The sequence below is a fragment of the Tamandua tetradactyla genome, chromosome 11, assembly GCF_023851605.1.
Source record: "Tamandua tetradactyla isolate mTamTet1 chromosome 11, mTamTet1.pri, whole genome shotgun sequence".
NCBI classification, from domain to species: domain Eukaryota; kingdom Metazoa; phylum Chordata; class Mammalia; order Pilosa; family Myrmecophagidae; genus Tamandua; species Tamandua tetradactyla.
Genome location: NC_135337.1, coordinates 91258547 through 91281773, shown reverse-complemented (window position 1 = coordinate 91281773; position 23227 = coordinate 91258547). Strand labels below are relative to the sequence as shown.

Here is a 23227-nt window from a genome sequence, read left to right as displayed (position 1 = left end):
GACCGACGGGAGCGAGTCTGGCACGTGCAGGAACAGCGAAGTGGGGAAAGTGGGCGAAGGGGAGAGCCAGGAGGCGGCAGGGCAGATCAGGGCTTGTGGGCTGCGGCGAGGACTTGACTTTTACTTTTACCCGGGTGGGAACCGTGGGAGGATTCGGCGCAGAGGAGCGTGATCTGACTTAGGCGGTCTGTGGCGATCATGGGATTGGGGAGGGGAACACACTCCGGAAGGGGGGGGAACTGCGGGACCCGCGAACCCGCGTGGAAACTGCGGCACTGGTCCCCGGCAGCAGGCGGGTGGGGGAGCTCGGGTGTGTATGTCAGCTGCCCACTTCCCATCTCAATGTCCCGGGGCCGTTCTTGGCAGCCCAGTCCCTACTCCACCCCTACCCCACCCACCGCCCAGGAAGTACACCGGCAGTGGCTAGACACCTTTTAAAAATTTTTTTGGTAGACTCTTTTTTAATGACATCCTAAAATTCAGAGGAATGGGCCAGCGGGGCCTCTGGGCTCAGCAGCTGATGGAGGGGCTCCCGACACCCCCTAAGGCAGGTCACTGAAAGAAGGCACTCGTGAGGGGGGGGTGTCGAGCCCCTTCCCTATTTCTTCATATAAAATCGGGGGTCACCCCAAGCATTGGGGGGCAGGGAGAACATCCCTGCCAGCCCATGGGTAAAGGAAGGGGGCCAGGTACTGGGATCAAAAAACTGCCAAGTCAGGGGCCTGCCCTCACCGTCCTGCCCCTTCCCCTCTGGGCTCTCCCTCCCTCTAAAATTTCCAGCCTGGAGAGGGGGAGGCCCCCCTCCCCCTCTCCAATATCCAAGCCCCATCATCTCTTCTCCTTCTAGGTGGTCCGAAGTTGATAATCTGCAGGAAACAGGAAATGATGGGCAGAGACCATCTCAGAATTTGGGAGGGGGGGAGACAGAGAGGCAGCCCCCAATTCCATTCCCTGCCCCAGCGCTCCTGAGCCAAAACTACCCCACCCCTCTGTGTGTCACCAGGCCAAGCATGGAGCCAAAGGCAGGAAGGGTAACCATGCCTGTCTCCTGGAAACGGATGAGATGCTGTGTACCCAGCCCTTGGCCTGCTCCCCACGGCCCCCCAGGGCAGCAGTTGCTGCTGTTTTGAAGGTGGGCAAGGCCGGGTGGCTGGGTGACAAGGAGGGGCAGGCCTGTTGGGTTTGGGAGTGCTTCTGAGCCAGATGATGGTCAGGGTCCCCCCATCTCTTTGACCCCACTCCCCCCCACCCCCGCAGGGCGCGAGGCTGCCTTACCACCACTCTGGGTGATGTAGCGTACCCAGGGCAGGGCCTGGTAGCCGCTTTTCTCAATGATCTTCATGTATCGGACCTGGAAGGGAAGAGGAAAAGAGTTGGCAGTGGCTAAGAGGATGGGGAGGGACAGCTTGTGGGAGAGGGAGAGAGAGAAATGAACAAGCTGTGTGTGTGTGTGTGAGAGAGAGAGAGAGAGTGTGTGTATAGGGGGGAGTAGTTGGGACAGGCTAAAGGGAGAGGCAGAGGAGAGGGGACCCAGGCAGAGAGCGGGGGGAGGCATGGCAGGCAGGGGAGAGGTGACTCCAGCCAGGGAATGGGAGGTGGCCTGGGTCAAGAAGCAGGACAGAGGGGGACCTGCCGGCATGGAGGAGAGGCAGCTTCCTGCCCACACCCCACCTGGATCCCAGAGACCGTGAAGTAGGGGATCTCGAACTTGACCCCGATGGGGGGCCGGCCCTCCACCTCTTCCTTCTCCACGCTGGGGAGGCCGAAGTGGGCCCGCATCAGGTACTCCTTGCCGCCCTGCGGGCACACGAGGACATGAGACAGTCCGGGGGCCTCCCCCACGCTCCCAGTCCCACTCCCCATGGAAACGATGCTTGGAGCAGGGGTGTCTTCTGGGCCATTTTACAGACAAGGAACCAAAGGCCCCTGGCCGAGACTCAAAACCACTGCTTCTGAGCCCCCCAAACCTTATCGGGGACCATGACACCCCAGATGTGCTGGGGACAGGCCAAGTCCTCCAGTGGCTTGAGGGGGGAGGGGGGTGTTACACTCCTGCTTCACAGCTGGGCAAACTGAGGTTCCACGGGGAAGGGCGGGGGTAGGGGATGTGGGTTTCTCAATCCCACCAGCTCCGAGAGGCAAGGGCCTGGGATTCGAACCCAGAGCTGGGTTTCCTTGAGATGCACCAGGCTGGCCTGGTTTCCACCTTTGGCACCCCTAAAGGACGACGGTGCGTGTGGGGCCCCATGATTCTCTTCTTTGGGGTCAGGTACCCCCACCCCCACCCCAGAATCCCCGCCTGCGCCCAGTGCTAACCGGGAAGGATTTGATGCTCCAGATCACAACATTCTTCTCCGGCACGTATTTGGCGCTGCCCACGCTGGTCTTGAAGCGCGGGGAGTCAGCATCACTGGGGACAGGCACCGAGACCTCCACGCTGTTAGCCACCGACTGCTTCTTAAACTGTCCCTTGGCCTGTCGGGGGTGGCGGGGAGAGTGTGGGGCACCGGGGACTCACTCCTGCGTCCAGTCAGCATTCGCCAAGCCCTTCACGCACCACCCAGCCTGAGTTTGGGGTGGGGGAGGCATTATTTTGCCCCTTTGACAAATGAGGAAACCGAGGCACAGAGAAGGTAAGGCATCCACCCCAAGACGCCCAGCCCATAAGGGGCACGGTTGCTTCTGGACTCTGGAGGTTCGGCTCTTAGCACTTTCCATTGGGACGGTGCCAACCACCTTTGCCTGGTTCAAAAATAACACCGCTCCAAAAATGGGTCCATCAAAAAGGAGTTTTTGTTTGAAGCTGGACTCTCCTGGGCCCCTCCTGTGTGCCCGCTTCTGAGTCGAACACCCATTCACTAAGGTAAGAATCATCCCCAAGGCCCATTTTACAAGTGAGGAAACTGAGGCACAGAGAGAAAGAGCACTTTGCCCATTCTAAGCCAGTAGCTAGTAACTGGCTTGGAAGGGATTCGAACACAAGCCTTTAATCATCACGTGCCATCCTTACAAATGAATGACTGTCTAAATTCCAATATTATCTACATATCTAGCACCATGTGATACAGGGCAAGCTTTTTTTTTCCTTTGACCAAAGGAACAGAAACTTAATGCTCATGCCAAACATTTTATTTCAATACCCAGGTGTTGCAAAATCAATCAGGGGACAACTGGCAGTTTGATTCCCCGTGGAACAAAGAATTCTCTATTAAGAACACATCACATCATTTGCTTTCTCTGTCTCTAAAGAAGAAAACAATCTCTACAAAAGAAATCTTATTCCCTTGATAATATTCCTAGATATTTGATTTAAAAAGAAAGAGAAAGTAGTTTCTTCCTTTGCACCAGGAAGATAGAGTCCTCATAGAGGCTCCTCCCTTTACAGAGGCTCCTCCCTTTACAGAGGCTCCTCCCTTCACAGAGGCTACTCCCTTTACAGAGGCTCCTCCCTTTACAGAACTGTTTTCTAGACGTGACCAGCGATTGGACCCTGTGATTTCTCTACACTGACTGCAATCTGCGAGCCTTTTTGTAACATCCACAGCCTGCCTCCCAGATCTGAGGCTGGTAGGCTCTCAGGGGCGGCGCCCTCCCTGGCTGCTTCATGCCCTGGTGTTTAGAGACAGACAGAAATTGCTGTTACCAAGCCTGCTCTTTGCTTCCTGTCTCTTAGTGGCATTTCTTTCACTGAGCAGCGTATGCGTGTCTACCTGCAGACTGTGCTACAGTGGAGGAGTTTGGGTGTGCTGCCCTGCGTACACAGCTGTCGCCAGATTATGGTAGATTGCTGTAAATGCCCCGCCCAGATCCTCTCAGCACATTCTAGCTGGTGGAGCTGGACTTTCAACCACCTGGGGACTTCCTGGCCAGCAGGAGTGTCTACATGGCATAAGGCAGGAAGTTCCAGAGCAACAAGCTTCCAACACAGGGATGCCATGTGTCCCGTGCATTGCAGCTATTGTTACTATATCGTTACTGCTTTATTTATTAAGTGGGGGGTGGGGGCTGGGGAGGTAGGATCAGGGCCAGAAGACCTAGTGGGAAAGCAGGAGGGTCTTCTTTCTGGAACGCACCAGCTTTAATGGCCCCTTCCCCTTCCCCTGCAGAGATGGGGCTATTGAGGGACAGCCAGTGCCTCCCTGGTGACCACCCACCCTGCAGCCCAGCGCCCCAGAGACCCTGAGACTGGGAAGCAACATCGAGTCTAACAAAGCAGATGCTGGAGCCAGGCAGACCCCTGTTTGAGGCAGGGCCCCCCTCTTCCTGGCTGAGTGACACCTTAACCCTCTCGGCCTCTGTTTCCCCTTCGACAAAAGAAAACAAACGACATGCTCTGGAGAAGCTCTTGCTCAGGACACTGGGAGATGTGTACAGGCTATTCCTGTAGCATGAAGCACAGCGGTCAAAAGCTGGAAATAACACACAGGAGAATGACAGATGTGGCAGATACCATCACAGGAATATTAAACAGCTGTAAAACTCGGTGGATGCAACAGCAACTAAAAGAATCAAATACCTAGGAATATCATCAAGGATGTAAAGGACTTATACACGGAAAACACAAAACATTCCTAAAAGAAACCTAAGAAGACCTAAATAAATGGAAGAACATTCCATGTCCACGGATTAGAAGACTAAATATCTTAAAGATGTCAATTTTGTCCAAAGTGATTTATAGATGACATAATCCCAGATAAAATGCCAACCACCTTCTCTGCAGAAATGGAAAAGCCAATTATCAAATTTATATGGAAGACTAACGGGCTCCAAATTGCCAAAAACACCATGAAAACAAAGAACAGAGTAGGAGGACTTATACTCCTTGATCGTAAAAACTTATTACAAAGCCACAGTAATCAAAACAACATGGTACTCACACAATGATCTATATGTGTAAACCAATGGAACTGAATTGAGAGTTCAGAACAAAGCCACACATCTTTGGCCAACTGATTTTTGACGGGGGTGCAAAGTCCACTCAATGGGGGAAGAACAGTCTCTTCAACAAATGGTGCTGGAAAAACTGGAAATCTGCATGCAAAAGAAGGAAGGTGAACCCCTACCTCACACCATATGCAAAAATGAACTCAAAACGGATCAGAGACCTAAGTACAAACACTAAGACTATTATAAAGCTTCTAGAAGAAAACCCAGGGGTAGATCTTCAGGAACTTGTATTAGGCAATGAAATATTAGACTTTACACCAAAAGTACGACCAAAACAAGAAAATGTAAATTCGACCTTATCAAAAGTAAAAACGTTTGTGTATCAAAGGACATTATCAAAGTGAAAAGATACCTACAGAATGGGAGAAGATATTTGGAAATTCTGTATCTGAAAAGGGTTCACTATCTAGAATATAGACTTTTACTATTCAATACCAAAAGACACACAACCCATTTAAAAAACGGGCCAAGGAGTTGAATAGACATTTCTCCAGAGAAGACAGACAAATGGCCAATAAGCACATAAAAAAGATGACATTAGTTATTAGGGAAGTGCAAACCAAAACCACAATAAGATACCATTAGAATGGCTACTATTAAAAAAGGGGGGTGGGGGGGCGAAGATAATGAGTGCCGGCAAGGATGCAGAGAAATAGGAACCCTTGTGCATTGTGGGTGGGAATGTAAAGTGGTACAGCCGCCCGTGGAAAACAGTTTGGCAGTTCTTCAAAAAGTTTTAAATTACCATACGATCTGGCAGTCCCACTTCTAGGTGTATACTTCTAGGTATGTACTAGAAGTGAGAACCGAAAGCAGGCACTTAAACAGATACGTGTACATCAGTGTTCCTTGCAGCATTATTCACACTATTCAAAAGGTGGAAGCAACCCAAAGGTCCATTAATGAACAAATGGATAAATAAAACAAGTTGTTACAATGGGATGTTATAAAGCTGTAAAAAAAGGAAAGACGTCTCATGCATGCTACAACATGGATATTACAATATCGTGTTGTGTAAAAGAAGCCAGACACCAAAGGACAACTATTGTACGATCTGTCTGATATGAAATAATGAGGATATGCAAATTCATAGAATCTCTGACTCTGCAGGGTTAGAGGTGGGAAACAGGGAATTGATATTTAGTGGGTGCAGAGTCTCTGGGGTGGTGGAAAATTTTGGCGATGGGTGGTGGTGATGGGAGCATGATATTGTGCATGACACTGAATTGTATACTTGAAAGTGGCTACAATGGGAAATTTACTCTGTGATATATGTTACCACTATAAACAAAAAAAGTAGAACTATACAACCCAATGAGTGAACCCTAATGTAAACTGCAGATTATAAGTAATAATATAATTATTATAATATTGGTTCACCAATTGTAAAAAGGTACCTGCGCTGGTATGAAAGGATGTATGTACCCTAGAAAAGCCATGTTTTAATCCTAATACTATTTTGTAAAGGCAGCCGTTTCTTCTAATCCCTATTCAGTACTGTACGTTTGAAACTGTAATTAGAGCATCTCCCTGGAGATGTGATTTAATCAAGAGCGGTTGCTAAGCTGGATTAGGTGGAGGCGTGTCTCCACACATTTGAGTGGGTCTTGATTAGTTTACTGGAATCCTATAAAAGAGGAAACATTTTGGAGAAAGTGAGAGATTCAGGGAGAGCAGAGAATGCTGCAGCACTACGAAGCAGAGAGTCCACGAGCCAGCACTTTGGAAATGAAGAAGGAAAATGCCTCCCGGGGAGCTTCATGAAACAGGAAGCCAGGAGAGAAGGCTAGAAGATGATGCCATGTTTGCCATGTGCCCTTCAAGCTGAGAGAGAAACCCTGAACTTCATTGGCCTTCTTGAACTAAGGTATCTTTCCCTGGATGCCTTAAATTGGACATTTCTATAGACTTGTTTTAACTGGGACATTTTCTCGGCCTTAGAACTGTAAACTAGCAACTTATTAAATTCCCCTTTTTAAAAGCCATTCCATTTCTGGTATATTGCATTCTAGCAGCTAGCAACCTAGAACAGTACCCCACCAACACAAAATGCTAATGATGGGGAAAACTGTGTATGTGTGTATATGGGGGTGCGGTTCTGGGAACTCTGTACTTTCTGTACAATTCTTCTATCAACCTACAACTGCTCCTAAAAAAAAAAAAAGGATGAACCTAAGAACATCTTAGGTTCATCTCAAATCAATAATATATGAAACATATGCTTAGAACTGCAAAGTTGTAGCTTATTAAATTCCCCCTCCCCCTTTTTAAAATTTTTTTACATGGGCAGGCACCGGGAATCAAACCCGGGTCCTCTGGCATCGCAGGCAAGCATTCCTGCCTGCTGAGCCACCGTGGCCCGCCCTAAATTCCCCTTTTGAAAACCAAAAAATATATATATGTATTATATATAAAAGCAAGTCATATACAAAGATAGTCAAATAACCCATACAGCATGATTCCATTCACATGCTGGTCAAAACCAGGCAGAACGAAATATTTATGGGTTCCAGTAGGGAAAGCAAAAGTATAAAGAAAAGCAAAGAAATTAACCACATAAGATTCAAGCTGGTGTTTACCTCTGAGTGGGGGACAGTAAACTGGGGAAGGGACATAGGGGCTTCATAGGTTCTGATGAAGCATATCCGAATAAACTACGTGGTTTCTCATTATTCTTTATACCACATAAATATCATATAGTGTGCTTTTCTTTTACATATACTTGGATATGAAAATAAAATTGATCAGATGTCAGACAACAGTAAGTGTTAGAGGGATACAGAGCAAGACAGCAGCTGGGGAGTGCTGGGGGCTGCAGGTTTTAGTAGGGAGATCTGAGAAGGGCCCTCTAAGGAGCTGTGTAGCTATCTGGGCGGGTGGGTGGAGGGCAGCAACTCAGGGAGAGGAAAGAGCCAGTGCAAAGGCCCTGAGGCAGGACCTTGCTTGGTGTGCTCCAGGAAGAGCCAGTGTGGCTGGGGCAGAGAGAAGGAGGGGGAGTGGGGCAAGGAGGAGATGCGCAGGTTGTGCAGGGCCTTGGGGGCTGTAGGGAGAATTTGGGTTTTTATTCCAAGTGAAGTGGGAGCCATAAAGTGTTCTGGGCAGAGGAGGGACGTGCCCTGACTCAGGTGCTCGCAGGCGCCCCCTGGCGGTCATGGGGAGGACAGGCGTGGGGGGGCAGGGGAGGTGGAGTCAGCCGACCAGGTGGAGCTGAGCTTCCATGGGGGGTGGGGGGGGGGCGGGACCAGGATGGAGGCCCTGGTGGGAGGATTCGGAACCTATCTGGATGACAGTGCTGATGAGATCTGCTGAAGCTTTGCCTGTCTCCGCAACTGGCCTGTAAAGCTCCTTGAGGGTAGTGAATATATATTGTTTTCTTCCCTTAGATCCTGAACAAGCTAGGAGCTCATTAAAATCATAATAGGGCGGGCCATACTTGGATATGAAAATAAAATAGATCAGATGTCAGACAGCAGTGTTAGAGGGATATAGAGCAAGACAGCAGCTGAGGAGTCCTGGGGGCTGCAGGTTTTAGTAGGGAGATCTGAGAAGGGCCCTCTAAGGAGCTGTGTAGCTATCTGGGTGGGTGGGTGGAGGGCAGCAACTCAGGGAGAGGAAAGAGCCAGTGCAAAGGCCCTGAGGCAGGACCTTGCTTGGTGTGCTCCAGGAAGAGCCAGTGTGGCTGGGGCAGAGAGAAGGAGGGGGAGTGGGGCAAGAAGGAGATGCGCAGGTTGTGCAGGGCCTTGGGGTATGGCACCCATAAATATTTCCTTCTGCCTGGTTTTTACCAGCGTGTGAATGGAATCATGCTGTATGAGTTCTCGCCTGCCATGCCCGAGACCGGGGTTCCATTCCCCGTGCCCGCCTATGCAGAAACAGTAGCAACAAAAAATCATAATCGGACCAGCTAACACTTATCCCATATTCCCACATTATTGGGAGCTGAGCATGTGCCTGATATGGAGGCAAAGGTTGTGGGAAATAAATTCAGGGGTTCTGGGCTCTGAAGAGAAGTAAGTGCAGGGTGGGACAAAAGTGGGGTGTGTGGTGTGGGGAAAGGGGGCTGTTCTAGAGAGAAGCTGCTGAGCAGGGACCTGAAGGAGGGAAGGGAAGGAAAGCCGGAGCCATGAGTGGAGTTAGAGGAGGAGCAGTCCATGCAGATGCGAAGGCCTGAGTGGGAACCAGGCAGGGCACAGGGGGCCAGTGGGGCTGGATAAGGGGTCTGGATGGTGCGGGGAGATGAGCTCAGACAGGTGAAGGGGCAGGAGGGGCGCGGGGCAGAGCGCGCATGTGTGAACCATCCTCCCAGCCCACCTTGACCATGATCTCCACACGGCTATGCGAGAACTTCTCTATGACCGACTCGATCCATATCAAGGGTTTCACCTGGGGAGAGAGGAGAGGGCTGGGGCGGTGGGTCCTCAGAGGCTCTGGGCTCAACCCCAGCCACCCCCACGGGGTGCGCCCCTGCACCGCCCTCACCTGGGTGCTCAAGCGGTAGGACATGAGCTCGAAGTCGCCGTCGGGCGGGATGAAGGAGATGGTGCGGTCGTTGTCGAAGCGCGAGAGGCGCACACACTGGTGGAACTTCACGTCCTCCAGCTCCACCGACTTGTTCTTGCTGCCTGCAACTCAGAGCGGAGCAGGCGGGGTGACCCTCCCCCGCCCGGCACCCCCACTTTGCAGAGGAGGCACTCCCTGGAACCCAAGGGAAACCGGTTCCCACTGTCAGGCTTTTAAACACCACGTCTTACTCTACTCTCTCCCTTCCTCCTCCTAGAATGTTAGCTCAAGAGGGCAGGGATTTCTGTTTTTGCTGCACTGCCGCGTCCTCAGCGCCTAGAACCGAGCTCAGCACACAGCAGGAGCTCAATAGTTGCTGGCGCCAAGGGGGAAGGAGAGGTTGCCAGGTGGAGCAGCGGCTGCAGTACTAGCTATGAGCAGCAGAGGGCGCGCGATCTCCGCGTGCAGAACCGCCTGCTGTGGGCCGCGGTAGGGGTCCCAGGGTGGGACTCGGTGGCCTCCCCCGGGGACACTTACGGCCAGTGAGCTCGAAGAGCACGCGGTCATTGAGGCCTAGCCGCAGCTCGGGCATTCCCGACAGGAAGACCTTGAGCTTGATGGAGCCCACAATCTCGCTCAGCAGGACGCTGCCGTTGGCGTTGACCTGGGGGTGGGGGTGGGGCGGCGGGTGCCGGGGTGAGCCGGCCTGGGGAGCCCACCAGGGCGGGGGGTTGGTGGTGGTGAGGACTCACCAGCAGGTTGACCGACTCAATGACATCGATGAAGACCTCGTTCTTTTTGTACTTGAGGCCCTCGGAGCGCCAGGACACGGCATTGGTGACGGTGGGCGGCACCCGCGACTTGCCGGTCTCCAGCTTATTGCTTTGCTGCGTGATGTACCTGGTGGGTGGGGGACGGGTGGCTGGGCCTGGGGATACCTCCCTGGGCCCCTCCCGGGTCTCCTTCCAGCTGGGCCTCCCTGTGGCAGCCCCACCCCCACCCCCTACCCCCCCGGGGTCCACGCACTCCTGCAGGATCTTGCTGTCCGTGGTCTGTGGGAAACCAAAGTCCATGAGCTCGTCCAGCAGCTCGTACACGATGACGAAGTTGTCGCGGATGCTCTCCTCCTCCAGCTCTTTGAAGTACTCAGAGAACACCTGGGGGCCGCGGGCAGGACAGACACCCACCGTAGGTGCGGCTAGTGTGGCTGGGGCCACGGGCTGAGTCTCCACTCGTTCAGCCAACCAGCCAGCAAGCATTGATGGAGCACCTACTGTATATATATATATATATATGCCTGTGCTGCGAAATGAATGGTGATCAGACCAGACAGAGTTCCTGGTCTTCTGGAACAGTCTAGGGGGGGAGATGGACAAGTAACCAGAACCAGTATAATCCACCACGTTGGGGGCAGTGATGGGAAAACACAGGCAGCCCTGGGAGCCAAGAGGTGGAAAAGCCGAGAGGATTTCCTTCTGGGGGGGCCATGGAGCCCTGAGTTTCTGGTGATATGTGCATCCATTACAGAATAAAAGTTGTAAAGGCAGAAAAAAAAATACATGGGATGGGAAAGGAAACTCATTATAAGGAACCACATCCAAGTTCAGGGACTCTCTGGATTCTATCCACAGGTCCTTGGGGGGGGGGGGCATCTGAGGACCCCTGCTGGCAAGTAGGTATGACCCCAGCAGAGAACCCCTCACCGTCCAACACTGGAATAACCTTCCCCTCGCTCGTCCGGGCTACCTCAGGGCCTTTGCATTGGCCGTGCCCTCTGCCTAGGACGTTCTTCCCCCAGCTCGCCCCACAGTGGGCTCTTAGTCTACCGTCTGAGCCTCAGCTTGAATGCCACCTCCTCAATGAAGACCCCCGTGAATGTTTAGCACCCCAGCTAGTGTTTAACCCAATGTACTATTTAATTTCCTTAACGTCCTTTAATTCTTCAGGATGTTGTCTGGGTCGCTTAATTAAGTCTGAGAGCAGGTAGGAAGGGACTGTCCCCTTTCATTTGGCCGAGAGGAGGCAACTCAATATTTGCTGTTTGTTAAAGAATATGTACTGAGCGCCTTCTCACGCATCGAGAGTGGCACCCAGTAATTGCCCAATAAGTTACTATTACATGATGATGATAACTTTAGTGAAATGCCAACAGTAACAGTGAACATTTATCGAGCACCTACTGTATACTGAGCACGGTTTCAGGCAACTTCACAGGTATCAGTCAGATTAACCTTGAGGCAGGAATTCTTATTCCCAGTTTAAAGGCCCAGGGAGGAGCCTTGTCTTGCTTAAGGTCACACAGCCAGGAAGGAGGGGAGTTGGGACTGGTGCTCAGACCCTCTGACTCAGGACCAAGCCGGACCCTCTCTGCCAGTGAGCAGCCAATGAAAACACACTGTGATGGGGCTTTGATGGGGGCGGCTCAGGCAGCATTTCACCCAGAGGCCCCTCTACCCCCCACCCAGGGAGGACAAGGAAGGCTTCCTGGAGGAGGTGGCAGGACAGACAGAGCAGCCGGCCAGTAGCACCTACCTCCACCGCCTTGTAGAGAAAGGAGTACACGAGGGAGGCATTTGCATTCTTCAGGGTGGTAGCCACCACTGCAGGCAGCAGCGCTAAGGAAAAGGTGCTGCTGGCGGTGGGACATGCACACTCCACACACCCCTCACACCCCCCCACCCCCACCACCACCCGGATCACAGGCTCCCCATGCATGCGCACGCCTTGCCGAGGCCCGCCCAGGTGCTGTGTGGCCCCCGGCCGCATCCCACCCTCTCTGGGCCAGAGCCGCCATCACCCCCTGCCTCACGGGCCGGCGCCTGGCTGGATACAGTAGAGGTTGCTGTGTTTGATCCACAGGAAGTGTACGCGGCCGTGGCTCAGCAGCGGGGCCAGCACGCCCTCCTCCTCCTGCTGCATGAGCAGCGGCATGAAGTACTCGATTTCGCTCATGGCCACGTCACCTTTGTAGTTGCGGCTGATCAGAGGCTGGGGGCGGGCAGAGAGAGGGCCCGGCCACCAGTCACCACCGGGGTTCTGGAACCTTCCATCTGAGCCCGCTTCCTGGCAGAGGGGCCTGGGCAAGGCTCTGTCTCTCTGTGCCTCGGTTTCCTGCGCGGGTGACGTGAGCACGCCGTGGCAATAGCTAACGGTATGGAGCCCTCCTGGGTGTCAGGCTGGGCCCTAAAGACTTGGGGCCTGTTCAGTTATTTCCTTCTCACCCCTATGCTCTCCTGTTGGGGTCATCCGCCTCCCCATTTCACAGGCGGGGAAGTTGAGGCTCGGCCAGGTCAGGACCCGGAGAAAAGCTAGGAGCCTGCGAATGGAACCCAAGTGGCCCAGCTCCAGAATTCCTGCTCCTGCCTGGGAATTCATATGCACCAAACTGGTGAGGTGGGAAGAAGGGAAGGAGGAGTGGGCAGGAGGGAGGGAGAGGAGGAGGGAGGGAGGGAAGGGAAAAAAGAAATAAAAGATTTCACAGGTATAGGGTCCACCTGGGCCGGGCAGGAGGAAGCAGCCATCCTGCTAGTTACTTTCTAAGGCCGGGAGCTGCGTGTTTGGAGCAGGGAGCCCTCCCAGCAGGTCCTCACACACCTGACCTGTCCTGGTTACTCTCAGTGTCCTTCCTTCCACCAGCAGCATCATGACTGCTGCTACTGCATTAAGTGACTAGAGGGGTGAGGGGCTGGGGGGTGGGCAGGGCAGCCCCCAGGGGGAATAGGGCCTCCCAGCCAGGCTGCCTTCCCGGATTTCAGCGCCTGATGTTTGCAGCCGGGCTGCGCGCATGACACTTCCACTTTTATTCTTCTCGCTAGATGGGGACTTCTGTTACTCCCGTTTTTGTGAATGCGGAAACTGAGGCTCAGAGAGGCAAGCTCCTTGCCCCAGGGGCGCCACCGGTAAATGCTGGAGATGGGATTCGACTCCCCGAGTTGGGGTGGGGGAGGGAAGGCCCTGGCGCCCCAGTCGCTTTCTGGGGCCTCCCGGGCCTGCGCGGCGAGGCGGCGCCCCTGGGGTCCAGTTACGCGGCCTCACCTGTTCGCCTCCCCCTACTCCGCTCCATCAGCCTCACCTTGCCCTTGACATCGAGGATGAAGACAGCCGAGGCGGACATGGTGGCGGGCGGCTGACCCGGGAGGCGGGGAGGGAGCGCCGGGAGGGGACGGCGCCGCTGCTTCCTTCTTCCTGCGGAAGCACCCGCGCCCAGGTGAGCGCCCAGGTGAGCGCGTCTTAAAGGGGAGGCCGCCAGGTGCTCCGCGCTGTCGGCGGAGGGAAAGACTGCAGCTGAGAGCCAGGCGGGGGCGGAGCTTCGGACAGCTGTCCCAGCTCGCTTTCCATTTGCACCCAGAAGGGCTTATGAGTGAAGACGTCAGACCATCCCTCCAACCAACCATCCCTCCATCCAACCATCCAATCATCCATCCATCCATCCATCCATCCATCCATCCGCCCAACAATCGAACTATCCATCCATCCATCCATCCAACCATTCAACCATTCACCCATCCCTCCATCCAACCATCCAACCATCCATCCATCCATCCATCCATCCATCCAGCCAACCATTCATCCATTCCTCCATTGCTCCAACCGTCCATCCATCCATCTCTTCTTCCTTCTATCCCTCCATCCAACCATCCATCCAACCATCCATCCATCCATCCATCCATCCATCCAACCATCCATCCATCCATCCATCCATCCATCCATCCAACCATCCATCCATCCATCCAACCATCCATCCATCTAATTTCTCTCTTGTTCTCACCCACAAGCACATCAGCCCCAGCTGGGCAGAGACTATGTCCTGTGCTTGGCCATGTCCCCAGTGCCCAGCACAGATTGGGCACACAGTAGGTGCTCAATAATACTTACCAAATTCATTCTTTCATACAATAAATATTTACTCATTAATTTACTTCTTCACTCCAAGATTTAGTCACTAGTAAATTATTTCTCTAATGACAGGAATTGTGGGTTAGACTCTTCCTGTCATTAGAGAAATGCTTTCATTATTATTCCTAATTTTACACTTATTCATTCACTGAAAAAATATTAAGCTCCTATTATGTTTTAGCAATGCTAAAATGTTGATAGGATGTTGAAAAGAGAGCTGATCATGATTATGATGCTGGTGATGAGGATGACTCTATGATTACATATTATTATTCATTCAACAAATATTCATTGAGTGCCTACTGTGTACTGCACTGACCCTTTGGAAACTGCTTTCACCATGATGAACCGAGTGCCTCTGTTCCCAGTTGGTGACCAAATGGACAAGGTACTGCTCTCACTCTTGATAGGGCAAGAGACACACGATGTATAAACCAAAAAACAAGGTGATGCCCAAGGGTAAAGAGCTCTGGGGCAACTCAACCAGGCTGGGAAGGGGTATAGAGAGTGAGTGGGGGACTGGGAGATCAGAGAAGGAGATGGTATTTTGCAGAGGCCTAAGGGGCCCAGTAAACGATGACACAGTAAGGCGGCATTATTGCCAGAAACTCTTTGCCCAACCCTTTGCAGGTCTGGGGTTTTACTGGCTCCACATGCCTGAGTTTTGAGCTGCAGAGGGTAGTGGGGTGAGGGGCGCATGATGAGGGGGGCCTCTGCAGCACCTGTCAGGAAGCAGTTACTGGTATTGCTTTCGTTGCTATTGTTTATATGTGAACCTGCCAGGCGTGGAGTCCGCTGGCACCGCCCGCCTGGGCACCTGGGCTTCTCTGCCCAGGTCTCAGTCGGTGCATCTGTGAAAAGGGTTAATAACTGTCCTTCCCTCATTGGATTGCTGGGTGGGTCACATGAGTTATTATCTGCAACATGGCATGTGGAACAGTGCCTGGGACGTAGCTGGAACTCATTCATGTTGGCTAATATTACCATTATCGTTATGACTACATGGTGGTTAAAAAGCACAGGTGCTGGCATTCAGCCGTGTAAAGGAGTGATGCTCTGATACTGTATGATAACACAGATGAGCTTGGAAGGCAGCATGCTGAGTGAGAGAACCAGATGCCAAAGGAGAAACAATTATAGGAACTAATTGGGACATGCAAATTCAAGAGGAAGAAATGAAAATGCAGGTTATCAGGGCCTGGGGTGGAGCTGGGAAATGGGGAGTTAATGTTTCATATGTACAGAGTTTCCGTTTGAGGAGATGGAAAAGTCTTGCAATGACTCGGCATGTGAACTCACTGCCCTCCCCTCTACGTGGGACAGGGCTCCGGTGGTGCACATCTCCCTGGCAACGTGAGACAGGACTCCCGGGGGGTGAGCCTGGCTCTGGCATCACGGGATTGAGAAAACCTTCTTGACCAAAAAGGGGAAGCGAAATGAGACAAAATGAAATTTCAGTGGCTGAGAGATTTCAAGCAGAGTCGAGAGGTTATCCCAGAGGTTATTCTAATTTTTAAAAATATTTTTATTGAGAAATATCCGCACAGTAGAGTCCAACCATATTGTACAATCAATGGCTCACAATATCATCACATGGTTGTGTATTCATCAACATGATCATTTTTAGAACATTTGCATCTCCAGAATAAGAAGTGAAAAAAAAAAATCTCATACATCCCATGCCGTTTACCTCACCCTCTCATTGACCCACAGCATTTCGATCTACCCAATTTTTACTCTTTATCAACTCTCCCATTATTTATTTATTTATTAGCCTTATTTTTTACTCCTCTGTCCATACCCTGGGTAAAAGGAGAATCAGACCCAAGCTTTTCACAATCACACAGTCACATTGTAAAAGCTGCACAATCATCTTTAAGTTACACAATCATCTTTAAGAATCAAGGCTCCTGGCACTGGTCTGATTGTTGTGAGGACATTTTGTGGACTTAAAGCATCAGTTAAGTTGACTGCATCTACGGCTGATTCCATCTACAATCAACTGAGGATATTTTGCCTTCAACAATGAGAGAAGGCTCATCCAGTCAGTTGAGGACTTTAAAAGAAGTTATGGTTTCAGCAGTCAGAAGAGAGAATTTCCATCTCTGCTTTAGCTAGTCAGCTTCTCCCGGGGATGTTATCAAAAACCTTCATGGGAATTCCCAGTTTGCAGCCTGTCCTGTGGAATTTGGACTCGTGCATCCCCACAGTCACATGAGACAGTTTTGATAAAAATCTCATAATATTTACAGATGTGTCCTGTTGGTCTGTTTCCCTGGAGAATACAGACTAAAACGCTAAGTATTTCAAGTTTATTGCTATTGTCATTGGATTTAAATTTTTTTAAATTTCTGATTATTTATTCCTAGTATATAGAAATATAGCTGATTTTTGTATATTTTTCTTGTATCCTGAAGCCTTTCTAAGCTTACTTGTTTCTTCTAGTAGCTTCTAAAAATAGATTCTTTGGATTGTCTGTATAAATGAGCACGTGGTCTGCAAACAAACACAGTTTTAGTCTTTTCTTTCTGACTGTGTGCCTTTTATTTCATTTGCTAGCCTCATCGTACCGGTTAAAATCTCCAGTATGATGTTGAATAAGAGTAGTGAGTGTAAGTATCCCAGTCTTCTTGATTTTAGAGTTTTCAGTGCTTTACCATTAAGTATGATAACTATAGCTTTATAAGGTGAAATAAGGTTACTTCTGTTCCTGACTTGCTGAAAATTTTATCATGAATTTATATTGAATTTTGTCATATGCTTTTTTGCATATATTGGGTTTTTCATTTTTAGTCCGTTGATGGCATTGATATATTGATTGATTTTCAGATAAGTTTTGAATTTTGAACCAACCTTTATTTCTGGCATAAACTCCTTTTGGTCATGATGTATCATCCTCTTATGTATTTATAGATTAAATTTGATAACATTTTGTTAATGATTGTCTTCTTTTCTGATAATAGCTTTCTCTGGTTTTGCTATCAGCATAATCATGGCCTCATAAAATGAAATAAGAAATGTTTCCTCTTCTATTTTCTGAAAGAATTTGTATGGAATTAGTATTATTTCTTCCTTAAATGTTTGGTACAGTTTACCAGTTCTTTGTGAGAAAGTTTGTCGTAATTAATTCAAACTTTAATGAATAACAGACAATTTATTCTTCTTAAAAAAGAGAATCAAGGCTAAATATACCATAAACTAAGAAGGGATATTTGTATAATGCATAAGAATAACCTCCAGGACAACCTCTCGACTCTGTTTGAAATCTCTCAGCCACTGGGACTTTATTTTGTCTCATTTCTCTCTTCACCCTTTTGGTCCAGAAGCCCTTATCAATCCCAAGATGCCAGGTCCCAGCTTCATCCTGGGAGTCCTCTCCCACGTTGCCAGGGATATTTACACCCCTGGGAGTCATGTCCCACATAGCAGGGAGGGCAGTGACTTTACCTGTGGAGTTGGCTTACAGAGAGAGGCCACATCTGAGCAACAAAAGAGGTTCTCTGGGGGGTGACTGTGAGGCATAATTATAAGTAGGTTTAGCCTCTTCTTTGCAGGAGTAAGTTTCTTAGGGGCAAGCCCTAAGGTTGAGGGTGGAACCTATGGAATTGGTTATCCCCACTGCTTGTGAGAGTAGCAGTAATTCCCCAGATGGGTAAGTTAATATTTCCTCCTTTCTCCCAAGTTCCCCCAAGGGAACTTTGCAAATGCTCTTCTAATCTCTGCCCAAATTACTCTGGGGCTATCACACTAACTGTACAAACCAACAAGCTCTCATGCGCTATTCAAGATTCCATATAATTATGGTGTTTAAGGAAACTGACAATACAAGTTAAATTGGATAATGTGTTACCTAAAATATAATTTTTTTTTTTTACCAGATAAACATCTCTCCCTTTAGTCTTGCACAGAGGTTGAAGTTTGAAAATACGGGCCATATTATTCTTTACCACGTATTCCAATTTACTTTAGTCCCATCTAGATCAGCTTCATTCACATCTCTAGATGAAGTCTGATCACTTTTTCAGCCTTTTAACAGTTGCTGAATGGGGTAGAGCTGACTTTCACTGCTTCAGAGTTCTAACTCTGAGTCTCAGGTGTCACCTAAATACCCAAAGTTTCAGGGAATGACCAGGTTATACACAAATAGCTCAGTATCCCAGAATTTAGAAATATCAGGTGCAACCTCTAAATATATGTGACTGCTATAAGAGCTTACGGTCTTGGACCCTTTACAGTAGGTCCCAGCCTGATAACCCACGCTCTCAACTTCAGTTCTCTGAGTTTGTCTATTATAGATAATCCATATGAGTGAGGCATCACGATTGTCTGGAAATTATTCTTATGCATTATGTAGATATCCCTTTTTAGTTTATGGTGCATTGGAGTGGCTGGAGAGAAGTCCCTGAAACTGTAGAGCTGTGTTCCAGTAGCCTTCATTCTTTTTTCTTTTCTTTTAATTTAATTTTTTGAAATACCAAGAAACACCAAACAAACGCAAATATTCCTATTTTGATCATTCCGTTCTACATATATAATCAGTAATTCACAATATCATCACATAGTTGCGCATTCATCATCATGATCATTTCTTGGAACATCTGCATCTATTCAGAAAAAGAAATAAAATGAAAACAGAAAAAAATTATCCATACCATACCCCTTACCCGTCCCTTTCATTGATCACTAGCATTTCAAACTAAATTTATTTTAGCATTTCTTCCCCCTATTTATTTTTATTCCATATGTCCTACTCATCTGTTGACAAGGTAGATAAAAGGAGCATCAGGCACGAGGTTTTCACAATCACACAGTCACATTGTGAAAGCTATATCATTGTTCAATCATCATCAAGAAACATGGCTACTGGAACACAGCTCTACATTTTCAGGCAGTTCCCTCCAGCCTCTCCATTACCTCTTGACTAACAAGGTGATATCTATTTAATGCGTAAGAATAACCTCCAGGATAACCTCTCAACTCTGTTTGGAATCTCTCAGCCATTGACACTTTATTTTGTCTCATTTCACTCATCCCCCTTTTGGTGGAGAAGGTTTTCTCAATCCCTTGATGCTGAGTCTCAGCTCGTTCTAGGATTTCTGTCCCACGTTGCGGGGCAGGTCCACACCCCTGGGAGTCATGTCCCACGTAGACACCAGTAGCCTTAATTCTTGAAGACGATTGTATAACGATACAGCTTTTACAATGTGACTGTGTGATTGTGAAAACCTTGTGTCTGATGCTCCTTTTATCCAGGCTATGGACAGATGAATTAAAAAAATAAGAACAAAAAACTAAACAATGGGGGTGGGTTAAGGGGTAAAATGTTCTAAAAATGATCATGGTGATGGATACACAACTACGCAATGCAAAAAGAGAAAAGTCCAGGTAACGGGCGGTGGAGTGGGAGGGCAACAGAGCAACTGTAATCGGCACCAATGAATGGCGTGCTTGAATGTGGTTAAAATGGGAAATTTTATAACATGTATGTTCACCAAGACACAATTATTTATTTAATTATTTTTAGGGGAGTAGCAGCCACCAGTTCCCTTTTTTGGGGGGGTAGGGGGTGGGGGGGTGCATGGGCTGGAATCCACCTGGCTCTCCTGCATGGCGGGTGGGGCTCTCCCACGGCACCACCCCTTGCCCCGGAACAATCCAAATGTTTTAAAACCCAGCATAGACCTGCATAACCCAAACAGTGATCCCTAATGTAGAGTCTGGACTTTAGTTAATAACATAGATATAAGAATACTGTTTCATCAATCGTAACAGTGGAGCCACACATGCCAAATATTAGTTATAGGAAAAACTGGGTTATATGGGAACTCCGTATTTTCTGCATGAGTTTCTGGAAACCTATGACTGCCCTAAAAACAAACTAACGAACTAACACATAATAAAAAACCACAGGTGCTGGGTTCCAGTGTCATTCCAACCAAATACTGGCTGGAAGGCAAGGGTTGACTGCTATGCTTCCTGTGCCTCAGTTTCCATTTCTGTGAAATGCGCGTGAGAATCACTGTGCCCTGGTTGGCTAAGTTATTTAGGGTTGTTTGGGACCTACACTCCGGGTAGGTCAGCTGCTTTGCACAGCTGCCGTTGCTCAACCCCACGACCCCTAAATGGCTGCGATCTTAATGGCAGGGCATTTAAAGGGTTTTAAGGGTGGGGAGTGGAAGGAATCTAAACCTCAGCCGGGTCCTGCTTCAGTGGGGGAGGAAGGGAGAGGGCCGGCAGCGCCTCCAGGGGGCGATACTCAGGGTGCCCAGGCCTCATCCCTCCTTCCCCAAACCCAGTCTGAAAACTTTATCAGCTCCTGTGGGTGGGGTGAGGGGTCCCCTCAGGGGGCGGGAGGTGAGGCAGCAGCCCCGCCATCAGAATTGCCCACTAACCCAGCAGTAGAGAGCATTTTTGGGGAGCACTCTCCCACACTGTTCTCTTTAGAGAAAGAAGCAGAAGCACAAAGAGGTTAAGCCACTCACCCAAGGTCACCCAGCCAGGGGCAGAGGAGTTGGGTTCCAGAGCCTGGTCCCAGCCGGCTCCCAAGTGCTCTGCTGTAGGCCGGGTACAAGTGCAAGTATTGCTAACACAAGCAATTCCTGCTGGCTCTCTCCTGGCACTGCCCAAAACATCTAGCGAGTGGGAATCTTCACTACCAACCCCTGAGTTAGGGAACGCTTTCATTTCCATTTGACAGTGGGGGAAACTGAGGCTCAGAGAGAGTGAATAACTTGCAGAGGGTCACAAGCTGGGGTGTGAGTCCTGCAAAGGCTTTTATGCTGCCTCTGCCCAAAGGTGGGGTGGGGTTGGGGGGCTTACAGTCCTCTTAAGAGCCCCCCGCTCATAAAGCATCACAGGGCGATTTGGGCACCCTAAGTCTCCCAAGGAGCCCTTGTCCCAGTGCCCTTCCTTGATGAGCAATTCTTAGGCAGTAAATAGAACCCTAAAGTCTGGGCCCAGTGCCCTGGAACCTGAAACTCAAGACCTGTTTGGCTGAAAAATTCATGAGCCCAAAAGCTTCAGTGGGGCTGAGAACACAGTGCCTCTGTCTGGGCCCTGCCCAGCCCTGCCTGCCTCAGCTGCCACCTCCCCTGCCCCCCAGAGGCTGCGGCCTTGCCCCAGTTCTCCCCAAACCCCAGCCCCAGCCTCCTGTTCTGCCTGGGCCCCTCCTTCCATACCTTTTCCACGCCTTTAAGGGGGAGCTCCCTGAAATGCACACCCGGTAGGTCCTCACCCACTCTCACACCTTCCATGGCTCCCTTTTGTCCTGGAGCTCATCCCCGTCTGTCCCCCCACACACACCACCAAGCCCCTGCCAACCTCAGCCTCAGGGCATCGCTTGAACCTGCTGCCCCAGACACAGGTTCGCTTCCTTCCTCAATCCCTAATTTCAGTTCCTCTTTCTGTCTTTTGTTCCTCGGGCCCCTGATCTCTGTGGGCAGAATACCCACCGCTTTGCTTTCTTCACCTCCCTGTCTCTTGGCTCTCAGCCCTCCTCCTTGAAGAAGCTCTCTCTGACCTCCCATTCTCGGAACTCCCCCAGTGCCCTGTGCCTCCCGCACCCCACCCCCATCACAGCTGGGTGGCAATGTAAATTTTTAAATCTATTTTTTAAAATAGACTTTTCATTACCCAAGAAACATGAATACTTTCATTGAGAGAGAGAGAGAACATAACAGATCAGGAACAAGTTTCCTTTGACCTGCTTCCCCCTTCTCCATCCCAATGCATCTGACTCCACAGGCCACTGACACGCTCAGCTCTCTTTCTGCCCGGTCACATCTATTCTTCTGTTTATTTATGGCCCCCTCTCTCTTTTTCCCACACCATGCACCATAATGCCTAAATGCAACTTGCTATTTTGACTCAACATCCGCCTTGGCAGCACAGCTGGCCTGCTGTGGAAGGGCTCCGAGTCGTGGGTTGGGAATTTGGACCCATGGGTCGATTGCTCCATCTCTCCAAACTCTCCACATCCCTCTTCCCAACAGGAAAATGGTTGTAATGACTTACTACAATGCATTTGAGACCCTGTCTGATGCCTGCGAGAACTCTCCCTAAAATATTTATTTTCGTTATAACCCAGAGAGTCACCTCTTACATTCTTTTTCTTTTTAACATTTTTTTACATTCTTTCTTAAACTTTTTTTTTATAATCAAGGAGAAAGTCACACCACATTGAATTAACTACCTTAAAGGGAATGTATGCAGCAGCATTTAGTGCACCTTTACTCTTAAACTTTAGAAAAGAAATGTTAGCATGCATTAAGATCGGCAGAGCTCATGGACCTGTAAATGGAAGCGCCTGTGAGCCCAAAGTCCCGACTGCAATTGCCCAGAGGTCACCCCAGTGGCCTTGGAGGTCACTTCAGCCCCTGATGGCCATCAGTGACCTGCCTTCTGTTACCGCAGCTGCATGAGTGAGGCCTGTTCTAGAACGTCGCACAGATGTGTCCCGCCTCTTCTGCTCAATGTATTGCTTCCGCAGATTCAACTACGACGCTGCGTTTATCAGTATTTAATTTTTCTTAGTGCAGAGGAATACCCCCGGGGATGGATGGCCCCACAGTTTGCTGAGCCCCTGGGTGGACATTTGGATTGTTTCCAATCTGAGGTCCTTATGAAAAAGTTGCTATAAAACACTCGCCTACAAGTCTTTCTTTTTCCTTGGGCGCATACCTAAGGAGTGGAATGGCTGAGTCATAGGTCACGTGCTTGTTAAGCTTAATAAGAAAACTCATGATCTTTTTCCCGTCTGCATGTGCCATTTTACATCCCACCCCCAGGCAGTGTAGGAATTTGTTTATTTCCATCTGCACCCTGCCCTGGCCAACACTTGGCGGGGCCAGTCTTTTGAATTGTAACCACTCTGGTGGGTGTATGG

The 23227-nt window shown here is 49.7% G+C and overlaps 1 protein-coding gene and 1 long non-coding RNA gene across 4 annotated transcripts; one reads left to right on the top strand and one right to left on the bottom strand.

Moving 5' to 3' along the window:
• Positions 1-432: 432 nt before the first annotated feature.
• Positions 433-13648, bottom strand: AP1M2 (adaptor related protein complex 1 subunit mu 2). 3 transcript variants are annotated; one of them, XM_077121827.1, is made up of 12 exons: positions 13520-13648; positions 12279-12435; positions 11980-12047; positions 10474-10604; positions 10200-10347; positions 9985-10111; positions 9427-9575; positions 9259-9330; positions 2317-2475; positions 1672-1797; positions 1276-1351; positions 433-866 (listed from the first exon to the last, which is right to left on the bottom strand). In XM_077121827.1, the coding sequence occupies exons 1-12, from the start codon at positions 13559-13561 to the stop codon at positions 844-846; spliced, it is 1278 nt and encodes a 425-aa protein (XP_076977942.1). In that variant the 5' UTR covers positions 13562-13648; the 3' UTR covers positions 433-843. The 3 variants fall into 3 exon arrangements, with proteins under 3 accessions (XP_076977942.1, XP_076977943.1, XP_076977944.1); XM_077121828.1 differs by having other exon boundaries at positions 9427-9569; XM_077121829.1 differs by having other exon boundaries at positions 13483-13593.
• LOC143650707 (uncharacterized) lies at positions 12434-13346 on the top strand. The gene is made up of 3 exons (XR_013159644.1): positions 12434-12598; positions 12713-12835; positions 13263-13346. It is a non-coding gene; the product is annotated as an uncharacterized LOC143650707 (long non-coding RNA).
• Positions 13649-23227: the final 9579 nt, after the last annotated feature.